This window comes from Ictidomys tridecemlineatus, chromosome 12, assembly GCF_052094955.1.
Source record: "Ictidomys tridecemlineatus isolate mIctTri1 chromosome 12, mIctTri1.hap1, whole genome shotgun sequence".
NCBI classification, from domain to species: Eukaryota; Metazoa; Chordata; class Mammalia; order Rodentia; family Sciuridae; genus Ictidomys; species Ictidomys tridecemlineatus.
The window spans coordinates 84,963,552-84,986,840 of record NC_135488.1 but is presented as its reverse complement, the minus strand read 5'-3'; the positions used below and the strand labels follow the sequence as shown (position 1 = coordinate 84,986,840).

At 44.0% G+C, this 23,289-nt stretch overlaps 1 protein-coding gene across 3 annotated transcripts in view; it reads left to right on the top strand.

Moving 5' to 3' along the window:
* The window catches only part of Prkce (protein kinase C epsilon), a 476,126-nt gene that overhangs the window by 159,408 nt on the left and 293,429 nt on the right, over positions 1 to 23,289 (top strand). For all 3 annotated transcript variants that reach the window (XM_005324505.4, XM_021725840.3, XM_021725839.2), the window contains exon 2: positions 17,814 to 17,877. In XM_005324505.4, coding sequence (XP_005324562.2) covers positions 17,814 to 17,877 — 64 coding nt within the window. The remainder of the gene's footprint in view (positions 1 to 17,813; positions 17,878 to 23,289) is intronic.

Sequence of the window (23,289 nt, the reverse complement as noted above, 5' to 3'; positions counted from 1 at the left end):
CTTAACCTTTTCTCTCCATTAAGGAGGGTTGCTGCTTAACTCTTTATTTGGATAATGGTTCCCTTATGCAAAATATAAACTCACATTAATAATTATTTTTCTCTTCCACTAAAGGGCCTGTGATGGATATGTAATGATCCAAACAAAACATGATCACAGAAAAGTGTACTTGACTATCTACTTACTCTTCTCACTGGGTTTTCTACTCACTTCTTTGTGATTAACCCTGGTTATTCCCCCAACCCCCCAAATGAACAGATACCATGCTAGGCCCAGGGTAGATTTAAGATGATTGGGACTCTGTCCCTAAAGAGCTCAGGCTCCTACTGAAATTAGTTGTTCCTCACTGTCCCGCACTGGGCTCCAGGCAACTTGGCAAGGAATGAAGCAGGCTCAACAAGACTCTGAATGTTGGGGTGGATTGCTAGGACTGTGACTCTTAGGGTTTGAGAAGCTTGCCCTTGACATCAAAATCCTTCCCACGGCCTCAACCCATACACACAGCCAGCAAAGTTTATCTGCAGTCACTTTGATTCTCATTCTGGATAAAAGACAACTAGAATTAGTTGGAAAATATTTCGTAACTTACTTTCTCAGACAGGTTATTGAGGCCTTGGATCTCATTAAATCCGGAAGCCTGTCATTCACTGATGGATTCATGAATTAGAGACATCAGCGGTAATTTGACTTTCTAGGAGAGATAGTGGTGGATTTCCACAGGTTTGACTGGGTACCAGGGGATGCATTACACTCCAGAATAATCACCCCATAGCAATAAAATTGGGACAGAGAGCAGAAAGGAAAGTCATGAGTGAACCATGGTGGTAGGTACTACTAGCTGCGTGGTTCAGGTGCCACCTGCAGGCTTTCTAAGAGAGCAGCTTCCATCTGTCTGTAATTGCGCTTCAGGTGTGCCACACCTGTTCCTTTGGCTGTCTTGTGTTTCTGTCCCAAGTTGCTCCAGGACTCACTTCCACCTCTGAACTGTGCTCTAAATGTGCTTGCTGAGAAGAGCTAGGACGTGCGGAACTGGCAGCCACCCAGGCGTCTGAGATGCATGTGCTCTGGGCAGATGCCTCTGTCCCCATGCTGGTAAAGATTTTGCTCAGTCAGTGCCCACGCAGAGGGTAGCAGCTCCTGGGGCGAGCGAGCATGTGACATCTGGCTGGGCTGGGCCCATCTTGGCCCTCGCAGCACATGCTCACGGGCTTGCTGGCTTTCCCTTGGCACCGCGTGGCAGCTGGCAGGCTCGTTTCACACCCAGAGGCCATCCCATGTGGTGCTGAGTCTGCACCCCTGGCTGTCTATGGGGCGCAGCTGAGCGTGCCGCCTAGAAGTTTCCCAGGGTTGGTCGTAGTGAGGTAATCTCAGGGCGATCAAAGGAAACCAGGGATAATTTGCAGGCTCCATCAGGATAGTCCTGTTGTTTGCACAATTAGTTCCATTAGTCCTCCCCAATCATGGAAGGTAAACAGATACGCTTTGAAGTCAGGGAAAACGTCTTTACGAAGAAAGGCAAGGATGAAGTGATTAGCTCCTTTTCTCCAAAGCACTTATCATTATAAATTCTGAACCAGGTTTTAATAACAACCACTCCCTGCTGCCTCAGAAGCAGAGAACTAAGAAAAGAGCTGGGGAGACCCTCAGGGGGACATCGTGACTCCCAGAATGCATACCTGTAGCCTGGGGAGTTATCCATCCTTGTGTCCCCCACAGGGACAAAGATGGGTGTCAAGGACCCATTCCCCAACTGAGATCTTTAGGAAAACCAGGGCTTGACCTTTGACCACTGTCCAGTGGAGTGTTCACATTGGTTTCCTGTCACCCTCACCCCTCTCCTCCCTTGGCTTTTTCCTCCTCCTCCTCCTCCTTATCTTTGTATTTTGGAAAATTTCAAACATACTCAGAAGTAGAGCAGAAAATGACCAACTTGCTAGTTGGTATTTAATTATCCCCACCCCCTCCCTCTGTGTGGTATTTCTTACTTTTTGAGTGTTGCTCATCTGTTCATGAAGGGGTTCCTGGGAGTTCTGATAGAGATTCCTTGTCTCTTCTTCCTTAAAAGTTGAATGGGTCAACAATTTGGGTCTACATGGAGGTTTTCTGAGACTAGGAAGGAACAAGGCAGAAGTGGTTGGGGGAGACTGGCCAGTGGAACCCTGTAAAAGGCAGAAGAATGTGGCCCATTTGGTGGGCTGGATGGATTCAGCAGTATGCTTTGCCTTTTCATTTTTATTCATTGTTGTTTACAAAGCCACTACCTTTAGCAAACTTGCTAACTCTGGACCCCCCCCCCCAATGAATGGAGTGGTAATTGTGTCCATTCAGCAGCTATATCAACAGCATCTTCACCTTGCCCCTTTGTCATGTCCTGTTTTAAACCATGAAGGTACACCTAAGGGACTTGGTGATTCTGCAGTGTAGGAGGGAACTGGGGCAGGGGCCTATGCCCCAGCCTTTCACTCCAGTCAAAAGACCAGGGACTTGGGACACCTGTTGCAGACCCCCTCACTTCATCCTGATAGAAGTTTGGAGTTGGGGTGCGTGGTGGTGGAGGATGGGACATGTAGGTACTTTAGAGCAGCTGCAACAGGCAGACAGGTTTCCCGGCCACAGGAAATGTCTTTATGCTAACTTCAAACGTTGGTTCAGTTTTTCTATCTTTTTTTCCTCACCACACAAACCCCACCTTGCAAAGCGTTCAGAGAGTTAGATTGTTGGTGTAAGAAATCAGTGTTATGACTAGATTAAAAACAACTATATTGTGTCTGTGAGTGTATTTGTGTGTGTGAGAGTGTATGTGTGTGTGTGTTTTAAGAGGATGACACATATATGTCTCTTTTGAAGACAAAAGACTAAAAAAGACAAAAATAAAAACAAAAAGAACAAAAGCCTTTATACTCTGTGTGTCTGGGGCGAGTGTGTGTGTGTGTGTGTGTGTGTGTGTGTGTGTGTGTGTGTGTGTGTGTTGTTGGTGGTGGTGGTTTGGAGAGAGGAAGGAGGGAAGTCAAAGTAGACTCTACCCAGGGCAGCAGAGGTCAGGCCTCTGTACTGAGGTCTGACATCTGGGCAGCTCTGTCCTCATCTTCCTGATCTCTGTTGGAGGGCATTTGGGGTTAATCCTGTTTCTTCCAGTTTCATGAATCAAACTGTAGATCTACATCCCTTATCAAAAACCCACAGGGCCAGATTTGCTTAGAAAGTCAGACTTTTTTTGAATTTTAGAAGGTTGATAGAGCATATATTTTGTATACCATGTATCACCCCTTCATGATCATCCTTCATTATCAAATAAATTAATATTTCTATATCACAAATGTGTAAGTATTCACATTAAGTGAAATAAATATAGATAAATAAGTATCCTTGTGTTAATTTGGGTCAGCTTTTTTGATAATTGATCTTGATCCAAACTTCAAAAGAACTTTCAGATTTTAAAACTATCTGGCTGTCAGAATTGTGGGTCAGGCATTGTGGATCTGTGCCATCTGTCTGCCTGCACAGATAACCAAATTTATATTTTATGCTAGGACCTTTCCCCTGAACTTCAGATTTTATCTAGTTGCTCCCAGCTGTGGACATTAAGCCTGTGTTAACCTGCTCCTGATGCCCATGCCCGCCCTGTTCTTTGCCCTGCTCAGTGGAGGGCACGTCCATGTTTTGCTCAGGCCAGAAATCTCTGTGCACTGCCTAACTCTCTTACCCTGTGTGCAAGCCCTCAGCATACCCTTTTGGTTCAAAATATATGCAGACTCTGGCCAATTCCCATGACTGCCAACCTTTCCTCGCCACCTTCCTTCTTGCCCGGATCATTGTGATGGCCTCCTAAGGGGCCTTCTTGCTTCCTCATTTGTGCCTAAGTTTTGCTCTCCACATGGCATCTTGATGGGTTCTTTTAAAGTGGGAGTCACAGCATGCACTGCTGGGCTCAAACTCTGCTGAGGACGCCCATGCCACTCAGAGCCATAGAGTATTTGCCACATGCCACCTCTTTGACCTCAGCTCCTGCAGCTTCCTCCACTTGATCCCAGTCATTCCCATATCCACTGACTCCTGGCAAAGGCTAAGATCTGTCCTATCTCCCAGTCTTTACACTTGCTCCTCTCTCTGCCCCAGATGTGCTCAGGGCTGATCCTTCCAGTAATCAGGAAGGTTTTCCTTGATGACCTGGGATCAATTAACATAGTCTCCAAACCCAGACTTTGAACTTGCTTTTTTTTTTTTTTTTGCAAATAAGGCATATAATACTCTCAGTGAAAGACAATCAAAAGCAAAACAAATTAGAAAAGCTCTATTGAGGAAACTGGGTTTCAGTTTCTTCTATCCTAAACAAAGCATTGATGGATGGCTATAAGGATAGACTTAAAAGTTTTAAACTTTATTTCCCTTTGATGTTCTAGGAAGGCTGAGAACTTCCTTTGTGCTTGGGGAGTGGTTTCTTTCTTCTTCTTACTGGGAGCCCTGCCACCTCTTAATTAATTAACAATTGTAAATGGCCCTAAGCACTCTGGGTCTGAGCTCACAGAATCCCTCTCCTGTGGTCTGGAACACATCACAAGTGATAGAACCTTTATCTGCACTGGCCCAGATTCCATGTGGAAATCTAATATCCAGGACAGAAAGCCACACCTAGAAAGTGGCCTTCTGACATGCAGAGCACGAACATGCTATTTTCAGATCCCCTTGGCTGTGCATGTCAGCAAGCATCTTCCCTGCTAAGAGGTTGGTGTGGGCTTCGGTGGCGGAAGTCTCCCTTACTGTCTGGCTGAGTGAACCTGTTCATTTGTAAAGGCCCAGACATTGTAAGAGTGGATAGCAGGAGTTGCCCATTTTCACAGGGTAGCTAGTCCTGGCTTTTCATATGTAATTTGTACCTGAAAACGTTTGTATTCATTTAGTTACAGAAATCAGTTGAATGTTCCGAGATGATCATTAGATTCTGTGGAAAGGTGGACTCCATCCCAGAAATTAAAAAACTGTGCCACACTTCTTAATTACCTCTCCTTTACCATCTTGACACATAAGTTTTAAAATTTTGCTACTTTTAAAATTCAGCACGGAGGGTTGAATATCTGATTGAAGGGAAAAAAATCACTGATTTTGATCTGCTTTATTAATTGCATTTTGATTTCAATGAAATAAGTTTGTGGACTTTGCTTGGTTTTCTTAAAACCAGCATTTTTTCTTTCTTTCTTTTTTTTTTCTGTTTTATTGGATGTTCAAGACAATAGGGGAATATATTCCAAAGAATGGCTGTGGAAACCAAGAGAGTAGCACTCCGCAGCTGGGTGAGAGGCACTGTATGGTCACTTCATAATGGGAGTATTTGCTTGTCACCTGATCAATGAGTTCTTTGTGGCCATGACAATTTGTTACATGAGAAATAGTTTAGAGGTAATGTATAAAAAACTATGGGGCTGAGTCACCCCACAAAATTGGAGATACATTATCATATAAAGAAGGACATGTGATCAAAGCAAAGGATTTTTAACCTAGTTTATGTTATTTGAAGCTTTTCCTTAGTGTGTTCAAGCTGTACCCCTCTGAGGAATATACCAGCTCCTTATCATCATAACTGGTGATTGGGTTTGAGTGGAGCTGTTACCATTTGACCAGAAAATTACATTTTTAAAGAAATATGCAAATTTAGAAATGACTTCTCATTTTTTAATTCATACCTTAAAGAACTGAACATTAAGATAAATGAGTTTATTTTTCTTTCTTTTAACTCTTAACAGTTTGCAGAGGTGCTTGAATGGTTGGCTCAACCTCATTGCGTCAGTTTTCTTATCTGCATATGAGGGGATTGAGTTAGATAATGTCCTTATTTATTTTTAACCCCAAAGTTATAGTAGGAAGTAGGAAAAAAAATAGAAAGTTTAGAGACTATAGATATATGCACAAAGAAATAGAAATCACACAGTAGTCCACTCCTCTGAAGTTAACCATCTTTTCCTTTGTGTGTGCATCTACCCCCAAAATATCCTAGGTGTACAAAACTGGATCACAGAATACATATTCCTTTATGATCTAATTCTCCCACATAATACCATATTGTGATATCATTCCATGTTATTAAATATGATTCTAAATATTTTTTTCATGATTATATGGTATCCAATAATTTGAACATTCTACAATTTATTTAAATAGTTTGCTATTACTAAATAATTAGTTTCTTAAATGCTATAGTGAGCAGACACGTTGGTGTAGGCCTGTAATCCCAGCAGTTCAGGAGGCTGAGGCAGGAGGATTGCAAGTTCAAAGCCAGCCTTAGCAACTTAGCAAGGCCCAAAGCAACTCAGGGAGATCCTGTCTCAAAATAAAATAAAATAAAATAAAATAAAATAAAAATAAAAAGGGCTGGGGATGTGGCTCAGTGGTTAAGTGTCCCTGGGTTCAATTCCTGGTACCAAATAAATAAATAAACAAACAAATAAATAAATAAATAAAATGCTGTATTGATCATCCTTGTAGTTAAATCTTTTTGCACAAGTGTAATTTGGGATAAGTTCCCAGAAGTAGATTTGCAAGATCAAGGGATTTTTTTTTTTTTTTGCTATATAATGCCAAAACACTCTTTATAAAATTTGTGCCAATTTACACTTCATCAGCAGTGTGGAGCTGTGTCTGTTTCTCCCTGCTGTCCCCAACACTGCATATTATCCTTTCAGATGACATGTTTTGGGAATTTCCATTCAAGGTGGCCTTAGAGCAAATGTGTTTGTTTCTTTGGCTGCTTAAAACTCCATCTAAGTAATTGAAAAGAAAGAAGGGTGGCAGGCCCATAGCCACTGAGCAAGCAAAGAGGAAGCCATCGTCACACCATTGCAGTGACTATCCAGAAAGTGAGAGTAGAGGGCAGGGTGGTGACTGACGGAGCAGACTGGAGTCACCCAGGAGCCTTAGCCCAGAGCAGGGGCAGAGGGTCCTAGAGCCTACCACGAGCCAGTGAGTCTGCAGAGCGGGGCTCCAGGCTGGGGGACTGTGCTTTCTGCAGAGGGTACAGATGAGCTCTGTGTCTGATGACGAGCATCTGAGGGGGGTCTGTGCGTGGAATCACGTCCACCACTCTCACTGCAGAGGGATCTGGACTCCCAGGGTATAAAACTGGCAGGTTACTTGAAAGACAAATGGTACGATGGCTTGGGGAGAACCAGCAAAGCAGGGGTCCCTGCTCTAAGGGCAGCTCCCAGCATCTAACCCTAAGGGCAATTAGGGATGGTATCCTTAGAAAGGTGTGGTATTCATAAACAAACAAACAAACAAAAAACCCAGAAAGAGAGAGAGAGAGAGAGAGAGAGGACCACAAAAACATAGGAAGGCACTTTTGGAAAGTCATCATATTGTCAGAAATAAATACAGTGGAATGATTATAGGATAAAGTCAAGGAGATCTCCTAGAATATGGAATAAAAAGATAAAAGAAATGGAAATCTATATTCCATATACCATATGGTGAGAGAACTAAAGATCAATCCAACATCTGCATTAGAGTTTCATAAAAAGAAGAAGGAAAACCAGGAGGCCAGTTTCAATGAATAAATAGAAGAGCATCTCCCACAAGTTATTTCATTCAGCACAATGGATCAGAAAAGACTCCATGACACACATCATCGTGAAATTTTAAAACACAGAGAGTGAAACAGATCCCAAACTTCCAGGGAAGGAAAACAAAACAGGCAAAACATACTAAACAGAGCAGTCAAGCAGTATCAGCCTGTTGATAGTGTTGATGTTAGAAGGTTTTGATAGATTGTGATTTTTTTTTCCTTTTTTGGTACTGGGGATTGAACTCAGGGGCACTCAACCACTGAGCCACATCCCCAGCCCTGTTTTGTATTTTATTTAGAGATAGGGTCTCACTGAGTTGCTTAGCACCTTGCCATTGCTGAGGCTGGCTTTGAACTTGTGATCCTCCTGTCTCAGTCTCTCAAGCTGCTGGGATTACAGGTGTGCCCCTCTACACCCAGCAGGTTGTGATTTTTTTTTAACCTAGAATTTTATATCTAGCCATATTATCAATTATGTGTGAAGACAGGCGGAAAGGTTTTCCATAATTGGCTTTCTATCCACTCTTGATCAGTATTTCAATCAGAATGTGCTCTATTAACCAAACCAAGGGAATGATCCAGAACAAAGAAGATAATGGATTCTAATAACAGTGGCTGCACACAGCTGAGCAGTGAAAGGATGTGCAGTTCTATAGCTGTGCAGCACAAGAGGGCAGTGAGGGCGGACGAGGGAGGACAGGACAGTGAGGGTCTCCAGAAGGGCAAACCCTGAGAGAAAATGACCCTAGGAAAACTTGAAGATCTGAGAAAGGCAACTGGTAGAGTGAAAAAGGAATAATCCACCTGAACTTGATGGTAGATCTATAACCCATTGAGTGGCATATGGGTTGCCACATTGGGCCAGTGGAAAGTGTATCTAATGCAATTTACAAAGGCATCATATGTAAATACCACTAACTTGTTTTCAGACTTTAGCACCAATGTATACACATGGAACTTAATTCTGATTAGAGAACAGAATGTCAGTGCCGTCAACCTTGGGAATCCAAAGATAAAGACAGATGACAGATCTTTCCTTCCTCCTTTCCCTCTCTTTTCTAATCTTCTGCTCTTCCCTCCCTCTCTTCTCTCTTTCTTCCTTTCTCCTTCCCTCCCTTCCTCCCTTCTTTCTTCCCTTTCTGATTGAACCCAGCCTCATGTGTGCCAGACAAGCACTTTACTACAGAGCTATATCCTCAGCCCCCAAACTAAGAATTTGTGATGCATTATTATTATTTTTTTGGAAAGGGAAGAGGAAGAAGGTTGTGAGCTCGCCGTGGTGGCCCATGCCTGTAATCTTAGTGGCTCGGGAGGCTGAGGCAGGAGGATCGCAAGTTCAAAGCCAGACTTGTGAGGTGCTAAACAACTCAGTGAGACCTGTCTCTAAATAAAATACAAAACGGGGCTGGGGATGTGGCTTAGTGGTCAAGTGCCCCCGTGTTCAATCCCTGGTACCACACACACACACACAAAAAGAAGATTGTGAGTGAGCTATTCTTCATCTATCTCAGCTGCAGAGCAAGACAGAAATCAGGAAACTGAGGTACAAACATTTTATTTAGGAACATAGCTATAACTACCAGCAAAACCCAAGTAGGAATTATTAAAATCAGTTCCCTCTGGGGACCAATGGGACAGAGAACTATTGCTTCTTATCACAGGGAGACATGTAGCTTTTTGATTTCTTAAAACCAAACACATTACAATAGTTAGTTTTGGTTATATTTTAATTACTCAATAACATATAAATACATAGTCCAAAAGAAAATTTGGCTAGTTTTGCAGGCAAAAGAAAACTATGTACCCTGGTTTTGTTTCTTTGAGCACCTAAACCAAGTCAGTTCAAAGTTGCTTCTGACTCTTAAATTTCATGCTTCCATAATTTTTATAAAATGGCTCCAATTATATGAAGAGAAGCAATGGCAAATAGGACTTGATGTGCAGAATATCGCCATCCAGGAATGGTCCCCGGAGGCCATTTATTTCCTGAGGTTGGGCAGCCTGCATCACATCTGTGCTCAGTCTGAGCTGCCCAGCTGTCTTACTTGTGGGTTTGGTGTGCTTTAAGCCAGCCTTTCAGGAGGGCAATGATAGGGCTTTGCTTTTGTTGTTCTTGTGTCCAAGAAGCAACTCTGTTATCATTATCCACACAGCATGGGCCCCAGGAACAGCTACAATTTGTTCTTTCACAGTCTCCTGGAGCACCTGCTGCTTGCTGGGCAGGTGCCAAGCTCCAGGGTAACAGTCGGGAGTGTTGGGTTTGGCGTTGGAGAGTCCTGCTTCCATCCACACTGCTCTTCTTCAGAGGATGAGAAAGTGGACAAGTTATTTCCATCTCTGAGCCTCAGTCTTGTCACCTATGCAGCTCTTAGGAATAAGGATATTCCTCCTTGGCTAGATAACACATGTAGAGTGCTCAGTAAAGGGTGTTTATCACAACTGTGATGCTTATTATGAATAAAACAATCTCTCCTTTAGAGAAACTCAAAGGGCTGGATAACAATGACAATATGTTCGATTTTGAAGGGAGTCATCTTTGTGAGCAGCCATTGGTGAAAGGTTCTGCTAGATTGTGATGTTATCAGAAGAAAAGTCCTGATACAAAGATGACATGTTTGTTGTTGCTAAGTCCTGAGCTGCTAAGTGAGTTTGCCTCTGTTCCATGTGGATTCGTTCAGTTCCACTTGGGCCTCATTATGGATTATCTGCCTTGTGTCCATCTCTGGATCAGGAACTGTGGAACCCTCAAGGAGGATGTGGTTTTGCTGTTGAGGTGTTCGTGGTTTGGGTGGAAATAATAACAATGACCCGGCAGTTAATGTCTGTGGGCAGCAAGCTGCATGTCAGGCACCGCTCCAAGAGCTTTGCCATCTTGTTGAATCCTCCCTGGCATCACAGTGACACTCTCAATCTATCCGATGAGGAAATCAAAGCCAGTGCCACACAGCTTATAACAGGCAGAGCTGGGATTTGAACCCCAGTCGACTAGCTTCAAAGCTATTCCTCTCCACCACTGAGATACACCGGCTTCACATAAGACATAGGAAATGTAAAATAAAACACACATCCAGATACACCCCGTGAGAGCGACCGTTCCAAATCAAAAAAGCAAACTGCAAAGTGCAGATTGAGAGCAGGGAGTTTTTCTCTTCTGAATGTCTGGGGGAAGTGGCTACATTTTCCTGCGGTTTGTGCTCATTGCCTCCTCTTAGGGTACACAGTCTTGTCCTGCCATTTCCCACCAAGAATGCAGAAACACTATCCAGTGACCAGACCAGAGGATGCTTTGTAAACCATTATACACTCTCCACCTTAGGTTGGGCACCTTCTTGTGTTTTCCTTGCTCAGGAGGGGCATTTGTGCGTGAAGTTGTTTTTTAGCTACCTTCATCATCAGAGAGAGCCATCTCTCTTCAGGACCATTTCCGAGAGCCCCACTGAAGAGAGAAAGCAGGTGCTAACCTGAATTTGCTCCTTCTCCAGCACATCAAAAGGTGGAACACAGGCCTCTGGTCCAGAAAATACGAGTTTCCCCAGAGATGATGGATGCAACTCAGCTGGTTCTATGACCTCAGCTGGTTCTGATGGTGATGGGAAAGCAATCTGCCAGCCAGATGCCAGGGGGCATTCTACAATGGGGGTGGGGGGCATGGAAGTTTGAAACAGCTGCCAAGTGAAAAGGACATTTTTTTTTAAAAAAAGGTATTAATTTAAACTTTGTAACAGGTTATCTTGGAACATACTTTTCATTTTTTTTATATTTATTTATTTTGATAGGAAGGATTGAACTGAGAGGTGCTCTACCCCGAGCTACATCCCCAGCCCTTTTTATTATAATTTCTTTTTTTAAATTATGAGACAGGGTCTCACTGAGTTGCTTAGGTCCTTGCTAAGATGCTGAGGCTGGCCTCAAAATCCCAATCCTCTTGCTTCAGCCTCCTAATGGTTCAAAAAGGTTAACAATCAGCTTCTTCTCCTGATCTCTCTTGCTCTCATTCTGTAGTGTTTGCCTCTTGAGGCAGCCTCTGCTTCCTATTGATTAGGACTCCTCCTAGAGACAGTTTGTCTTCAGAACAAGTGTGTGTGTACACCCACATACCCCCATGGTTGAAGAGCAAAACAAACATTTTGTCCCTTGTTTCCCCACCCTGCCACCCCCACTTAGTACACCCCAGAGATAGGTTCTATAATGTCAGTACAGTTTGATCTCTTTCATTCTTTTTCAGGACTTGTATTGTGATGCCTACCATGTACCAAAACTTATCTAAGCAGTCCTGCATTCATAAATATTTAGGTCACTGAGGTCATTAAAAAAAAAAAACGTTCTAAAGCAGTTGGTCTAATTATCTTGTTTTATCTACAAGGAAACACAGATCTGCACACAGAGTGAAGTAATTCAGTAGACTCTTGAACCTACATTTTGGAAGTGTTTTCTTGCTATTATTGTATTTTGATCACAGCCGACATGAGAAGGTGGCTGAGCTGTGTGCTTGTGAATGTGTTTGCACACGTGGGTGGGTGTGTGAATGTGCGCGCCCACGCGGGTAGGTGTGCATTATGTTGTGTGACAGATGTGCTCTGGAAAAACTCTGAATGAGTCTTTTTACTTTTAAACATGGAATATGAGATCTTAAATGCTCTGAGGGTGGGAAGATGATCTGTTATTTAAAGGAAACTTGGGCGGAATCCTTATGTGAAATGAGGACTTCATTTTTTTTTTCCTTAAAAAAAAAAAAACAACGATTCATTGAGATGTCGTTTACATTTAACGAAGTGCAGCTTGTTGCTCTCTGCCAGTGGGTGCATTCACTAAGCACCCTGACAACCAAGGAATAGAATGCTTCTGTCACCTCCCAAAGTGTCCCCTGTGTCTCTTGGTAGTCACGGCTACCTCTGACTCCAGGGGGTCACCCATGAGCTTTTTGAAATATAAATTAGTCTAGGACATCGCACAAGTGGAATTGGCTTAGCATCCATTTTCTCTGGTGTCTCTAGATCATTTTTTGGTATAACTGACTAAAGTTCCATTCCAGCACTGTTCGCTCATTCATGTACCTGTTGTAGGATGTTTGAGTCATTGAGCGTTTGGGGCTGTGAGGAATGAAGCTACTGTGAACCTTTGTGTATAGGTTGATGGCTTCGCAGGTAAATCATCTCCATGATTCACCTGTGCAGATCCAGTTTTTAAATTTATTGAAGTAAAATAAGGCCATTCATTCATTCATTGAGGCAATATGCACAAGTACGTATAAGGTCTCTCCTTTGCGCTGACAGACAGGTCCTGCCCTGCCGGGATAGACACTAACACGCATAATGTCTTGGCCCTGCAGCGAAAGGGGTCTGAGAAAGAAATAGTCCTCTTCCCTGCTTTATTTTATGAAAAGTAGTCCATTTCAAGCCTGTTGTCAGAGTGGAACCCTAAAAGTATTGCATTACAAGTTTACCCTCTGCCTTTTGACCCGTCAGTGCGCTCTACTAATGAAGTAGCAAATTCTTCCCCAAATGAAGAGTCTTTTATTAAATCAGCTGCTAATTTAAAAATCAGCACCACCAGCAGCTTAAACACTGCCACATTTTGGGCCTCCATGCTTGCTGTGTGATGTCCCACGCTCTGCTGGCTCACCTCTGCTGTGCCAGGCTGTCTTGGGTTTGCAGTATGCCCAATGTGTGGGAGCAGTGACGGGGGTGCAGGACTTGGGCCGTGGGTCCTCTGCTCTGGGAAAGAATCCCTTAGTCTCTTTTGATGGCTCCTTTTCCCACCCTCCTCCAAGTGAAAAAGAAAAGAAACAAACATTCAAAGATCCAGGACCTCAACCGTGGAACAAGGCCAGTGCAAAGCTCTCTGGCTCCTTCTTCCCCTTTCTGGAGTCTCTTTTTCTGATGCGACTTTGCGTGTCTCCAAGCTTCCTGCCTGAGGACAGCTGGAGAGGGAAGCAAAACTCAAATTGGGTGCGTGTGACCCCGTGGTCTGTCCTAGGGAAAGGTTTGCTTCGTGGTTTCAGGTGAAAGTTGAGCTTGTGGTTAGGAGGAAGCTTGACTTTGAGTTTCTGGCCTCTCTTCCCTTGAACCCAATGGCCCCTGAAACCCAGGCATGCAGACACCTGTGGATCACTTGGGACTGAGTGGTTGCACTGAGCAGGCAGCCCAGGGCTCCTGGGCAGGCGAGGCCTTCTGATTTTGCTCCCTGTTGGCAGAGTTCCCACCCAGCAGGTGTGGTGTGCTGGGAGAAACAGCCAGGAGCTGAGGGTGTGGGTTTAGACCCTGCCCATTACCTCCAGGCTGCGCAGCTCTGGGGGACACATTCCCAGAAACAGGGTGTGCGAGATGCTCCCTGAACTTGTGCAGCTGGCGAGCCCCTCACGGCACACTGTGGAACAGAGTTGCCAATTACCTTCCTTCATCTCAGCTTTCTCATACGGAGGATGACTCTAAGAATACCTCTGTTGCCTTATAGGTCTATTGTCTGGAATAAATGAACTAAGGGATGTGAAGGGCCTTGAACATAGTCAGGTACCCCTCACGACTCTAACCTTGGTACTATATTTGATATTCTCAACATATCTGTAGAGTCACGAGATGTCCTGGAAGAATATGTCATGATATCAACTTGGGGCGAGAAAATAGCCTTTTTTTTTTGTTGTTAGGGGCAAGTTGGTTGTAGTAGAAAGAACACTGGACTGAGAAGCCCAATATTTGCAGTCTGGGCCTTTGAATAACAAAGGCAGCGGTCATGACTCTTTTGCTGTATGATCTCATTGACCCTCACAATAGCCCAAATGACATGGGACTTGTTACTAGCTCCACATCACAGAACAGCAGTCTGAGTACAGAGGGTACTTGCTCACTTCAGGCCACCCACCAAGTCTACTTTCTCCCCACCGCACTCTAACGTTTGCATGCTGAGTGCTCTGCAACGTCTCACATGATCCATTTTGCAGATGAACAAGCTGAGGCTGGTAGAGGCCACTCAGTGGGACACTCAGAAGGGACAACACTGGGCTTCAACTCTGGTCTGATGCCAAAGGCTGTGCTTGTCTCCTCGTGTTTGCCTGCCTGGCTTCTGGCCCTGGATGGAGGGATAGCCAAAGGCACTGTAGCTTGAAATAAGATCATTGTCAAAGAAAACAGAAATGGTAACTTGGAAGACTGTCAAGGAAAGGTACCAGGTCTCAAAAGATTTGATGAATAGGACTGCGCTGGAACAACTGGGAGGAACCCGGAGTACAGAGCGGGTTCAGAACTAACCCGGGGAAGGGCTGGAGGAGGTGGCGGGTCTGCTTTTATGTATTGCCAGTGCTGGGCACTGTTGCCCATTGACAGCTTTCAGGATTGTGCAGGGCTGGGCACCTACATTGCTTTATTTATCCAGGCCACATGATCATGAGTAGAATTTGTGATGAAACCAAGTTGCCTTGTGCTCTCGACTACCCCTTGTGCTCAGCGACCCCTCCAGTCATTGCCATGGAGGTCCCGCCTCCCTAGATGGATTTTCAGAGCCTCCTCACTTGGCTGGCTGGGGTTTGGCCAGCACTCAGCGGCTATCTGCCCAGGCTGCAAAGCTCTTTGTTGCTTTTGGCATGTTTAATAGCTTAATTTCTATTTTTCTGTCGGGAAATGCAGTTCACCAGCCCCAAGGCAGCAGTAGGGCGCTCGAATGGTTTCTGATTGCTATCTTGAACGTTAATATCCTAATACGTTTGATTGTCAATGACTGGTCCTCCCAGCCACGAGTTCTCACTCCCCTTCTGCAAAGATAGGCTCACTGCCTCCGGACAGGCCCCGCCACCCATCTCGTTCCTGTGCTGTCCTCCTCCCTGCTTTTCCCAGATAGCATTGTATTTTGCCCATGAAGGCCACAATCGTGGGAAATCTTTGACTTGGAGGATATGAGAAAGTGTTTCATTTTGCTGGCGGAGTTGGGAGGGATGATCTAATCTACGAAAGGCATACATTATTTAAATTCCATACTTTGGGGGCAAGAGGGCCCCTGATAGTTTTGAACTTTGGCAGGGACAGGATTCTGGTTTGGCTCTGTTCAGAAGGGCCAGTGGTTGGTTTTCCTGTTTGTAATTCAGCGCAGGGGCTGGGTAAGACTTGTGGTGGGGCCAGTATTAGTGGTGAGAGTTCTGGGGAACATTTTCTTTACCCATAAACTTAGAATCATGGACTCTTGGGGTGGAAGGGATGAGAAAAGTTATTTCATGGAATCATTAATTTGTTGATTGGTTCCCATCTGGATCCGAGACTCAGTAAGCAGGTCCAGTAGGATACCTGGGGGCAGTGCAGATCTGCTCACTGCACTCCCTTATTCCTTCTCCAGACAGAGCACCTGAACTGTCACTAGTGGCTTTATTCATGAGACATGGAAGTTCCTTTTTAAAAAGAATGAAAATTCGAGGGAAACCTTAAATGCTCTCAACCATTAAAGGCAAAGTCTGACAAGTAAGTGGGGTTTAAAAGTGATTCTGGATGCCTGGATTTTTTTTTTTTTTTTTGTAGGGTGAGAGAGGTTGGTGGGGGTTCAAGTTCAAGTTCAGTTTCTTTGCCTCATAGGCACTCACATGTGGTGCTCATGGTCTAGTTACCTCTGCTTCCCTTCTTCCTTGGGGATGAAGCCTTAGAGGGGGGAATGACCCAGGATAGGTTATGGATGTCCCAAACACAGAACCTTTTCCTAAGCTCAGGAATGTGTACTGTGCATTTCCTGACCAATAGACCATGAGCGCAGGGTGCAGATATGGCTATTATACTGACTAGCAGGGATGATGCTATGTGGACACTATGTTGGTTTAACAGGAGCCATGATTAGGATATGTCTGGTGTACTGTGGGTAATGAATTCTGACTGTGCATATCTGGAAAGGCTTCAGAGAGGAGGTGATAATTGACCTTGAAGGAGGAGGAGGAATCCACCAGACTGCCTTTTCCTAAGTAGCTTGCTAAATGTGTAGCTGCTCCTTGTTGGGGACAATGGGAAAAAAATAAAAGAGGAAGGATAGTGGTTCCTGCCCTCCAGAGAATGCACAGCTTGTTGGGGGAAGCAAGCCTGGCACTTATGAACCAATTAGAGCTCTGTGTAGACAGATGGGATTGCGGGGGAGTATGCAGCTAGCCAGGGGACTTGGTGATCCAAGCTTTCCAGAGTACTACTCTCTCTTATAGAGGGCCCAGTTCTGTAAGGAGAGTGCGGACCTTGCACAGATGTCTTAACTTCAAGAGACCCAGCCCTCTGATTTTTCTCTCACCGTGTGATTTTATCTAGTTAGCTGGATTTGAGGCAGGGAGGGAATAAGGTGGGGTAGGGAGAGAAGGTCAATGGTAAGAGGTTAGTGGTATTGACTTTCTCTTTACAACCTTAGTAGAAATCTGGGCTTGCAAAGCATATTGTCTAGCCAGCACTGAGCCTGAGCATGCAGTCCCCTGCATCTTGCATAAGCCTCACACACCTTCCCCAGCCTTTGCTTATGTTGTTTCTTCACCTGGAACTTCCTGGCTTTCTTGCTCATCAAGACTTTATAGGCTGCTTTTCTGTACCAGTTTTAGGCTCCTTGGGCCTGTCACCAGTTCTCCGTGCCTCATCACTGAGCTGGTACAGCACTGTTCTCTGCTTCTTAACTCCCTGATGAGGATATAAATTCTCTGAGTACAGGACTGGTGCCTTTTGCTTCTCTTACTTCCCCTGGAAGCAGTTGGTATAGAATGAAGAACACAAGTTTCTTTGGATGGTCTTGGCATTGAATCTCAGCACTGCCACTCATCTTGGGACCTAGAACCTGGACCACGGTTTCCTTATCTCAGATGAGATATAACATAGGGATGTTCAACCTTTGCACTGGTGCAGTGTTGGACTGGATGATTCTTTGTGGGGACTGTCCTATGCACTGTTAGGTGTTTAGCAGCCTCCCTAGCCTCTACCTTTAGATACCAGTTGTAGCATTCTCTTGCCAGTCACGACAATCAAAAACATCTCCAGATGTTTGCTAAGTGTTCCTTGTAGAGCAGAATCAATCCCAGTTGAGAACCACTCGGAAGATGCTACCTTTGGAGTATGCGGCAGACTTCCTAGTACTGCATCTGGGACACCATAGAGGTTCAGTCAATGTTGATTCTCTTTCATTCCTAATTCACTGGACTCATTGTGGACCGAGGAATTGCCTGGCTCTGTGACTGTAGGATTCAGCAGTTTGGGATGGAAACGTCGTGGAACCCTTGGGTTGCCCACTCCAAATGCACTAACCTGCGCTGTGATCTTCTTAATTGCAGATTGATCTGGAGCCAGAAGGAAGAGTATATGTGATCATCGATCTCTCAGGGTCGTCAGGCGAAGGTAGGAGAGTGTGACTTCTCATCTGTGTCCTCTTCCATTGACCCTTGTCTTCCAGGTCTCTCCCTTCCCTTCTTGGCTGAGACATACCACAGTGATATTTAACTAATTGGCATACTTTAAAGGAAATGGGTATTTTGAAGATGCTACGACTGTGTACCAAAAGGGACCAGCCATCTGTTAACTGGTGGAGCCGAGGGAAGATTTCTGACTTACCAAATGAGGCCAATAAAAGGCATTTCCGCATGCTGTGTGCAAGGCAGGCTTTGGCGGAGTGGCAGCCTCTCCCAGGAGGCTTCTGTGGGGTTTGTGTGTGTGCCATAGAAGGAAGTAAAACCAGTTGGTCTAACGGTATTCAGAAATGAAACAAATAAGGTGTTAAACGTCAGGATCTTACTTCTTTAGAGCACTTATAGATTGTTTTGTCGGTTTTTTTACCTAGCAAAAGCCCTGCTCTTAGAGAGGAATAAGGGGTGAGGGAACAGCTGCTCCTGCTGGCTGATTAGACAGCGTATGGATTTTCTCGGATAGCTGGACTTTCAGTCTCTCTTCTTTTTACTCCCTCTTCTTTCTCAATTTTTTTTTTCTTTGCTCACTAAATACCTTTTAAGGGTTTGTGCGGGATGGTGAAGACTGAGCAAACAGGGCAGAAGGAAAGGCTAGAAAATTAAACCTTATTCAGACAGGAGCAAGGGGATCCTGACCAACTTCAGCTTAGACAAGGGTGGGAGTTAAGACTGAAACTCAGTTTGGGGAGCATCTTTCCTGTCGTGCTTTCTTTGGGCAGGGTATAGAACAATTAGTATTAATAACACAGCAGAGAGATTGGGAGACAGTAACCGTTTCCTCTTTGTAATGTGGAAAAAAAACCCTAGGGGCTGTCTTCCAATTGGAAGGATGGCTAATCAGCTCTCCTAGACGGAAAGCTCTGGCCTTTCACAATAGCTCCCCCAGAATCCTGGGGCATCACAACCTCGTGCACAGTCTCTAGGTGAGGGATTGGTGCTGAGGGAAGATTATGTAAGCAAATTCAAAGGAGCTGGTGAAATGATCACACTTGAGCGTGGCGACCGATGGGTTTCATTTGGCTAATTAGTTGCCCAGTCTTCAACAAGTGTTCAGAATAATTTGATAATTGTGTACATCTAAGGATGACACCTAGAATCTAGTCCTCTTAATAAATCTCAATGATGTGGCACAGGTTTGAAGCTTTAAACATCCTTTGGGTATTGGGCACATACACTTTCTGCTTTTTATTGCAATTACATTTTGACATTTCCAACTTCCCTTCTTTGCTTTTAGCACTGAACAGCCCAGAATAGAATCTGTTGTAGAAGATTTGAGGATGTAACAATATTTCGTATGAAATTTTAAGTCCTCCAAGAGGGCCTGAAGGGAAGTAGAAGGACCACCAGTGTGCCTACCACCCAGGTTAAGAAATAAAGCAATCTAGCCCAGCAAGGTGCTTCATACCTTTAGTCCCAGTTACTTGGGAGGCTGAGGCAGAAGGATTGCTTGAGCTCAGGATCTCAATGCTAGCCTGGGAAATGCAGCAAGACCCTGTCTCAAAAACAAACAAACAAACAAACAACAACAAAAAAAAAACAAACCACCAACAACAATAAATTAAAAAATAAATATGCCAGGCATGGTGGCACACGCCTATAATTCCAATAGCTCGAGAGGCTGAGGCAGGAGGATCATGAGTTCAAAGCCAGCCTCATCAAAAGTGAGGCACTAAGCAACTCAGTGACACCTTGCCTCTAAATAAAATACAAAACAGGTCTGGGAATGTGGTTCAGTGGTCAAGTGCTCCTGAGTTCAATCCCTGGTACCAAATAAATAAATAAATAAAATAAAACAAAGCAACTAGTAGGGTGAAGGCTTGTAGCTGCTTTTAACATCTGTGTAACATAATGTGTGATAAAATTCACCAGACTTAAGGTTTTATAGTGACCTCCTAATTGTAGAAACCAGTGAGACATTTGATAGGCAAAAATCAATTCTCTTTTTTCCTTTTATATTCTTAACTAAACGTGTATTTCCTGTTCCAAGATGCTGGACAACCCATGGCAGACTTAGATGATTTTCTTTTTATTTGAAAAGATTAATGACTTGCAGAATTGTAGAAGACATTCTTTTTTTTTCTATATTAGAGGGAAAGGAGATGGACGATGAATGAATAAATAAATCAAAAGCAATGGATTTTTTTCTTCTTGCTTCTATGGCTTATTGCTTGTGAATAGCCAAAACAATTTTCACTGGGTTAAATTCCGAGTCTATTTTTTTTTTATCTCTTTCATCTAAAGAAAATAGAGTTTACTTTAGAAATGCTGACACATGCCAGAATCTGTAAAGTGCTCTGAAGAAAAGAAGATGTGTTTTCACTCTTTTTTTTTTTTCCTGCTGTTCCCAGGACTCAGGGTCTTTCCTGTGGGTAGTAGATGGACTTGCAGTAATCCTTTTTTTGAAAATGATGGGCTTTGTATTTATGGTGCCTACCTGTTTTCCCAGCCCTGTGGCTGGGATTGTGAGGGCTTTTGGTCCAGAGGTGGTTTGGGTTCTGGAAGGGTTGGGAGGGTGAGACAAGGACCTAGAGAATGAGAAACCATGACATTCCCTACCTGGATCACAGGCAAAGGGCCCAGGGGAAACACAGTCATCACAGAGGTCCTGTTGGATTTATAGACTGTAGACACAGGTTCTTGTCAAAGTCCCTTTCTTGAGTGAAAATACTAATTTTGTTCTGTGGTCAGGGTGAAAAGAGAGTTGAAATGAGACACAGCTGAAGTCTTCTCTCTCTCTTATTCTGTCTCAAGCCATCCTTTGGTTCCCCTGTGGCCAATGGAAAAAATGTACTCATAGAAATTGCACAAACTGCACAACACACCCACATTCCAAAGAGCTCAGAGAAATGTGTATGGGTGAGACAGTACAAATATACCCCCTTCTTCTAGGATATGCTAAAAGATTCTTTCTCTTGCTAACATGCTGTTAGAAAGCCTTGGGTGTCTCCATCCGCTGTAGCTGAAATATAATGTGATTTCTAACTGTCTAATAAAATTCCACTGCAGGCATGTCCTGTGCAGTTCACCATAATGGGATGTGACCAGTGTGTGTTTTCGCTAAACCAGGCAACCTAACCCCAGAGTAAAAGTTCAGGGCAGATGACAGTTAAGGTCATTTCTGGTCATATGATTTTGTCCTTTGGTATAATTTGAATAGACACTTGTCAAGAGCTCATGGCTGAGGGCTGGCTAATTTCTACAGGTATAGGGGTTAAGAGAAGTGGACTTTTTCAAACAGGTACAGGCCTAGAAACTTTACCTATATTATCCCAAGTGGCAAAACTACTCCCAGAATGCCCTTGTGTGAACCCCTATCTCAGGTGCTTCTTAGTGTTTTGCTTTCATCATAGATAAAATCCCATAAGCATGGTGCTCTGGGGTCACCAGATATTTAAATTAAAGTGTAATTAGCCCAGGTAATAGAAACATAAATAGCAATTCTTAAATATGCAAATGATTGTTTCTTGCTGTGTATTCATGTTTTGTCCTTTTTTATAGCACGACTTGTGTATGATTTTTTATTCTTTATAATAATATGGCAATTTTTGTTGATCATAGGCCTCCAGGTGAAAGATGGTCAGGGCCTGACCCAGGACTTATAGGCTCTCCTTCATGGTACAGGGTTCATCTGGTGCAGGGTTCCATCCTGGTGCAGGGTTCATTCGGGAGAGTTCTTCAGAGTCTAAACTGACAATAGATATAACAGTAGGTCTCACTGGCATGTTTGGTTCGCCAAATTGTTTCTCCAATAACATGCAGAGGATGCAACTAATTTGAAGAATTTTGAAACATATGCACCACAAATCATATGGTTAAATCAAGTTCTGGAGGGCGTGTGTGTTGTGGAAGTAGATGATGAGAAGCAGGGACCTGGCCTCATCCACTTCCTATTTTATCTGTAGCCGCACAGGGCAGACAGCATTCAGTCTACCCTCTGGGAAGGAGCATAGCCTTAGGAGTCCATCAAACCTGGATGTAAATCCTGACTGTTGTGCTTATTAGCTTAGAGCTTCAGATTTCTCACCTATAACATGGGGATAATAGCACCGTGACAGGTACTATGGCAGGGTTACTATAAGAACAGTGTCTTAGCCAGGCTGGCACACATCTGTAATCCCAGCTATTTGGGAGTCTGAGGCAGGAGGATCGCAAGTTTAAGGTGAGTCCAAGTAACTTGGTGAGACCGTGAATCAAAATTTTTTAAAAAATTAATAACTAAAAAGGGCTTGGGATGTAGCCCAGTATTAGAGCACCCCTGATTCAATCTCCAGTAGCACAATCAAAAGGAAGCAGAGGAGAACAGTTCCTTGGCACAGTGCCCTTCAATACAGGAGATGCTCAAGAATGCCTGAAAGCCCTGGAGAAGGGAGGGCAGTGGGGTGGGCACAATTCTAGGCAGTCACCTTGGGAGCAGCAGGTGAGGAATTCAAGGAAACAGTTCGAGGGTAAGTTTCTGACTGTGGGCATGTTCATCAGACCCAGGAACAGGGCAGAGTCAAAAAGAGGCAAGCTATGGGACAATAGATCTGTCAGGGAGTAAGGGACTGCTTTTTTGCTGAGTTCAGGCCTTGCTGTGTTTTTGACTCCATCCTCTCTTTCTTCACCCTTCCCCAAATGAAGAAATTCCCAGAAGGACCCTCTCCAGCATTCCTGAGCTACTCACTTATGTCCTTAGGTCTTTAATGTCAGAAACTTCTCCTTGTTGGAGCCTGACTTATGTCCCGGCCTGCTGCGTGCAGACTGAGAGCATGTGGTACCCTTGCTCTCCCAGACCCCGGGGAGGGGAAAGCCCTTCATCTCTTTGGAGGCAGTTATTAAACCTGTTTTCTTGAGACTGAATCCATCTAATTCCTTGACTTTTCTGAAGGGATATTTCAGAAATCTTAACACATCTTGGTAGTTCTCTTCTAGACTTTTCTCAAGTTGCACTGAGACAGATGTGATCAAACCAGCTACGGTTCCAGAAAGAGAACATTCGTGTCAAGATTATAGCTTTACCAAATGCCTGACAGTGTTAGCTCCAGGTGGAGATGGGAAGTTAACGGGGCGAGTGATGTGTCTGAGGCCACAGGGTTGGTTATGAGGAACTGCCTGGTCCAGACTCCAGGCTTCGTTCAGTCCGGGCTCCTGCTCCAGGTTGGGACCCTCATCATGGGTCTGCCAGCACAGTAAGGACTATACCTGTCTGAAAAAGTCCACTTCTCTTAAACCCTGAACCCTGATGCTTTTTTTTTTTTTTTTTTTTTTTAGTTTATTTTCTTTAGAAAGCTTTTAACAGAAATATAAAGCTACAGTTCTTAGCTTTTAATCCTCAGGTGACCCCAGGCGTCCCTTTCATGAATAAGCA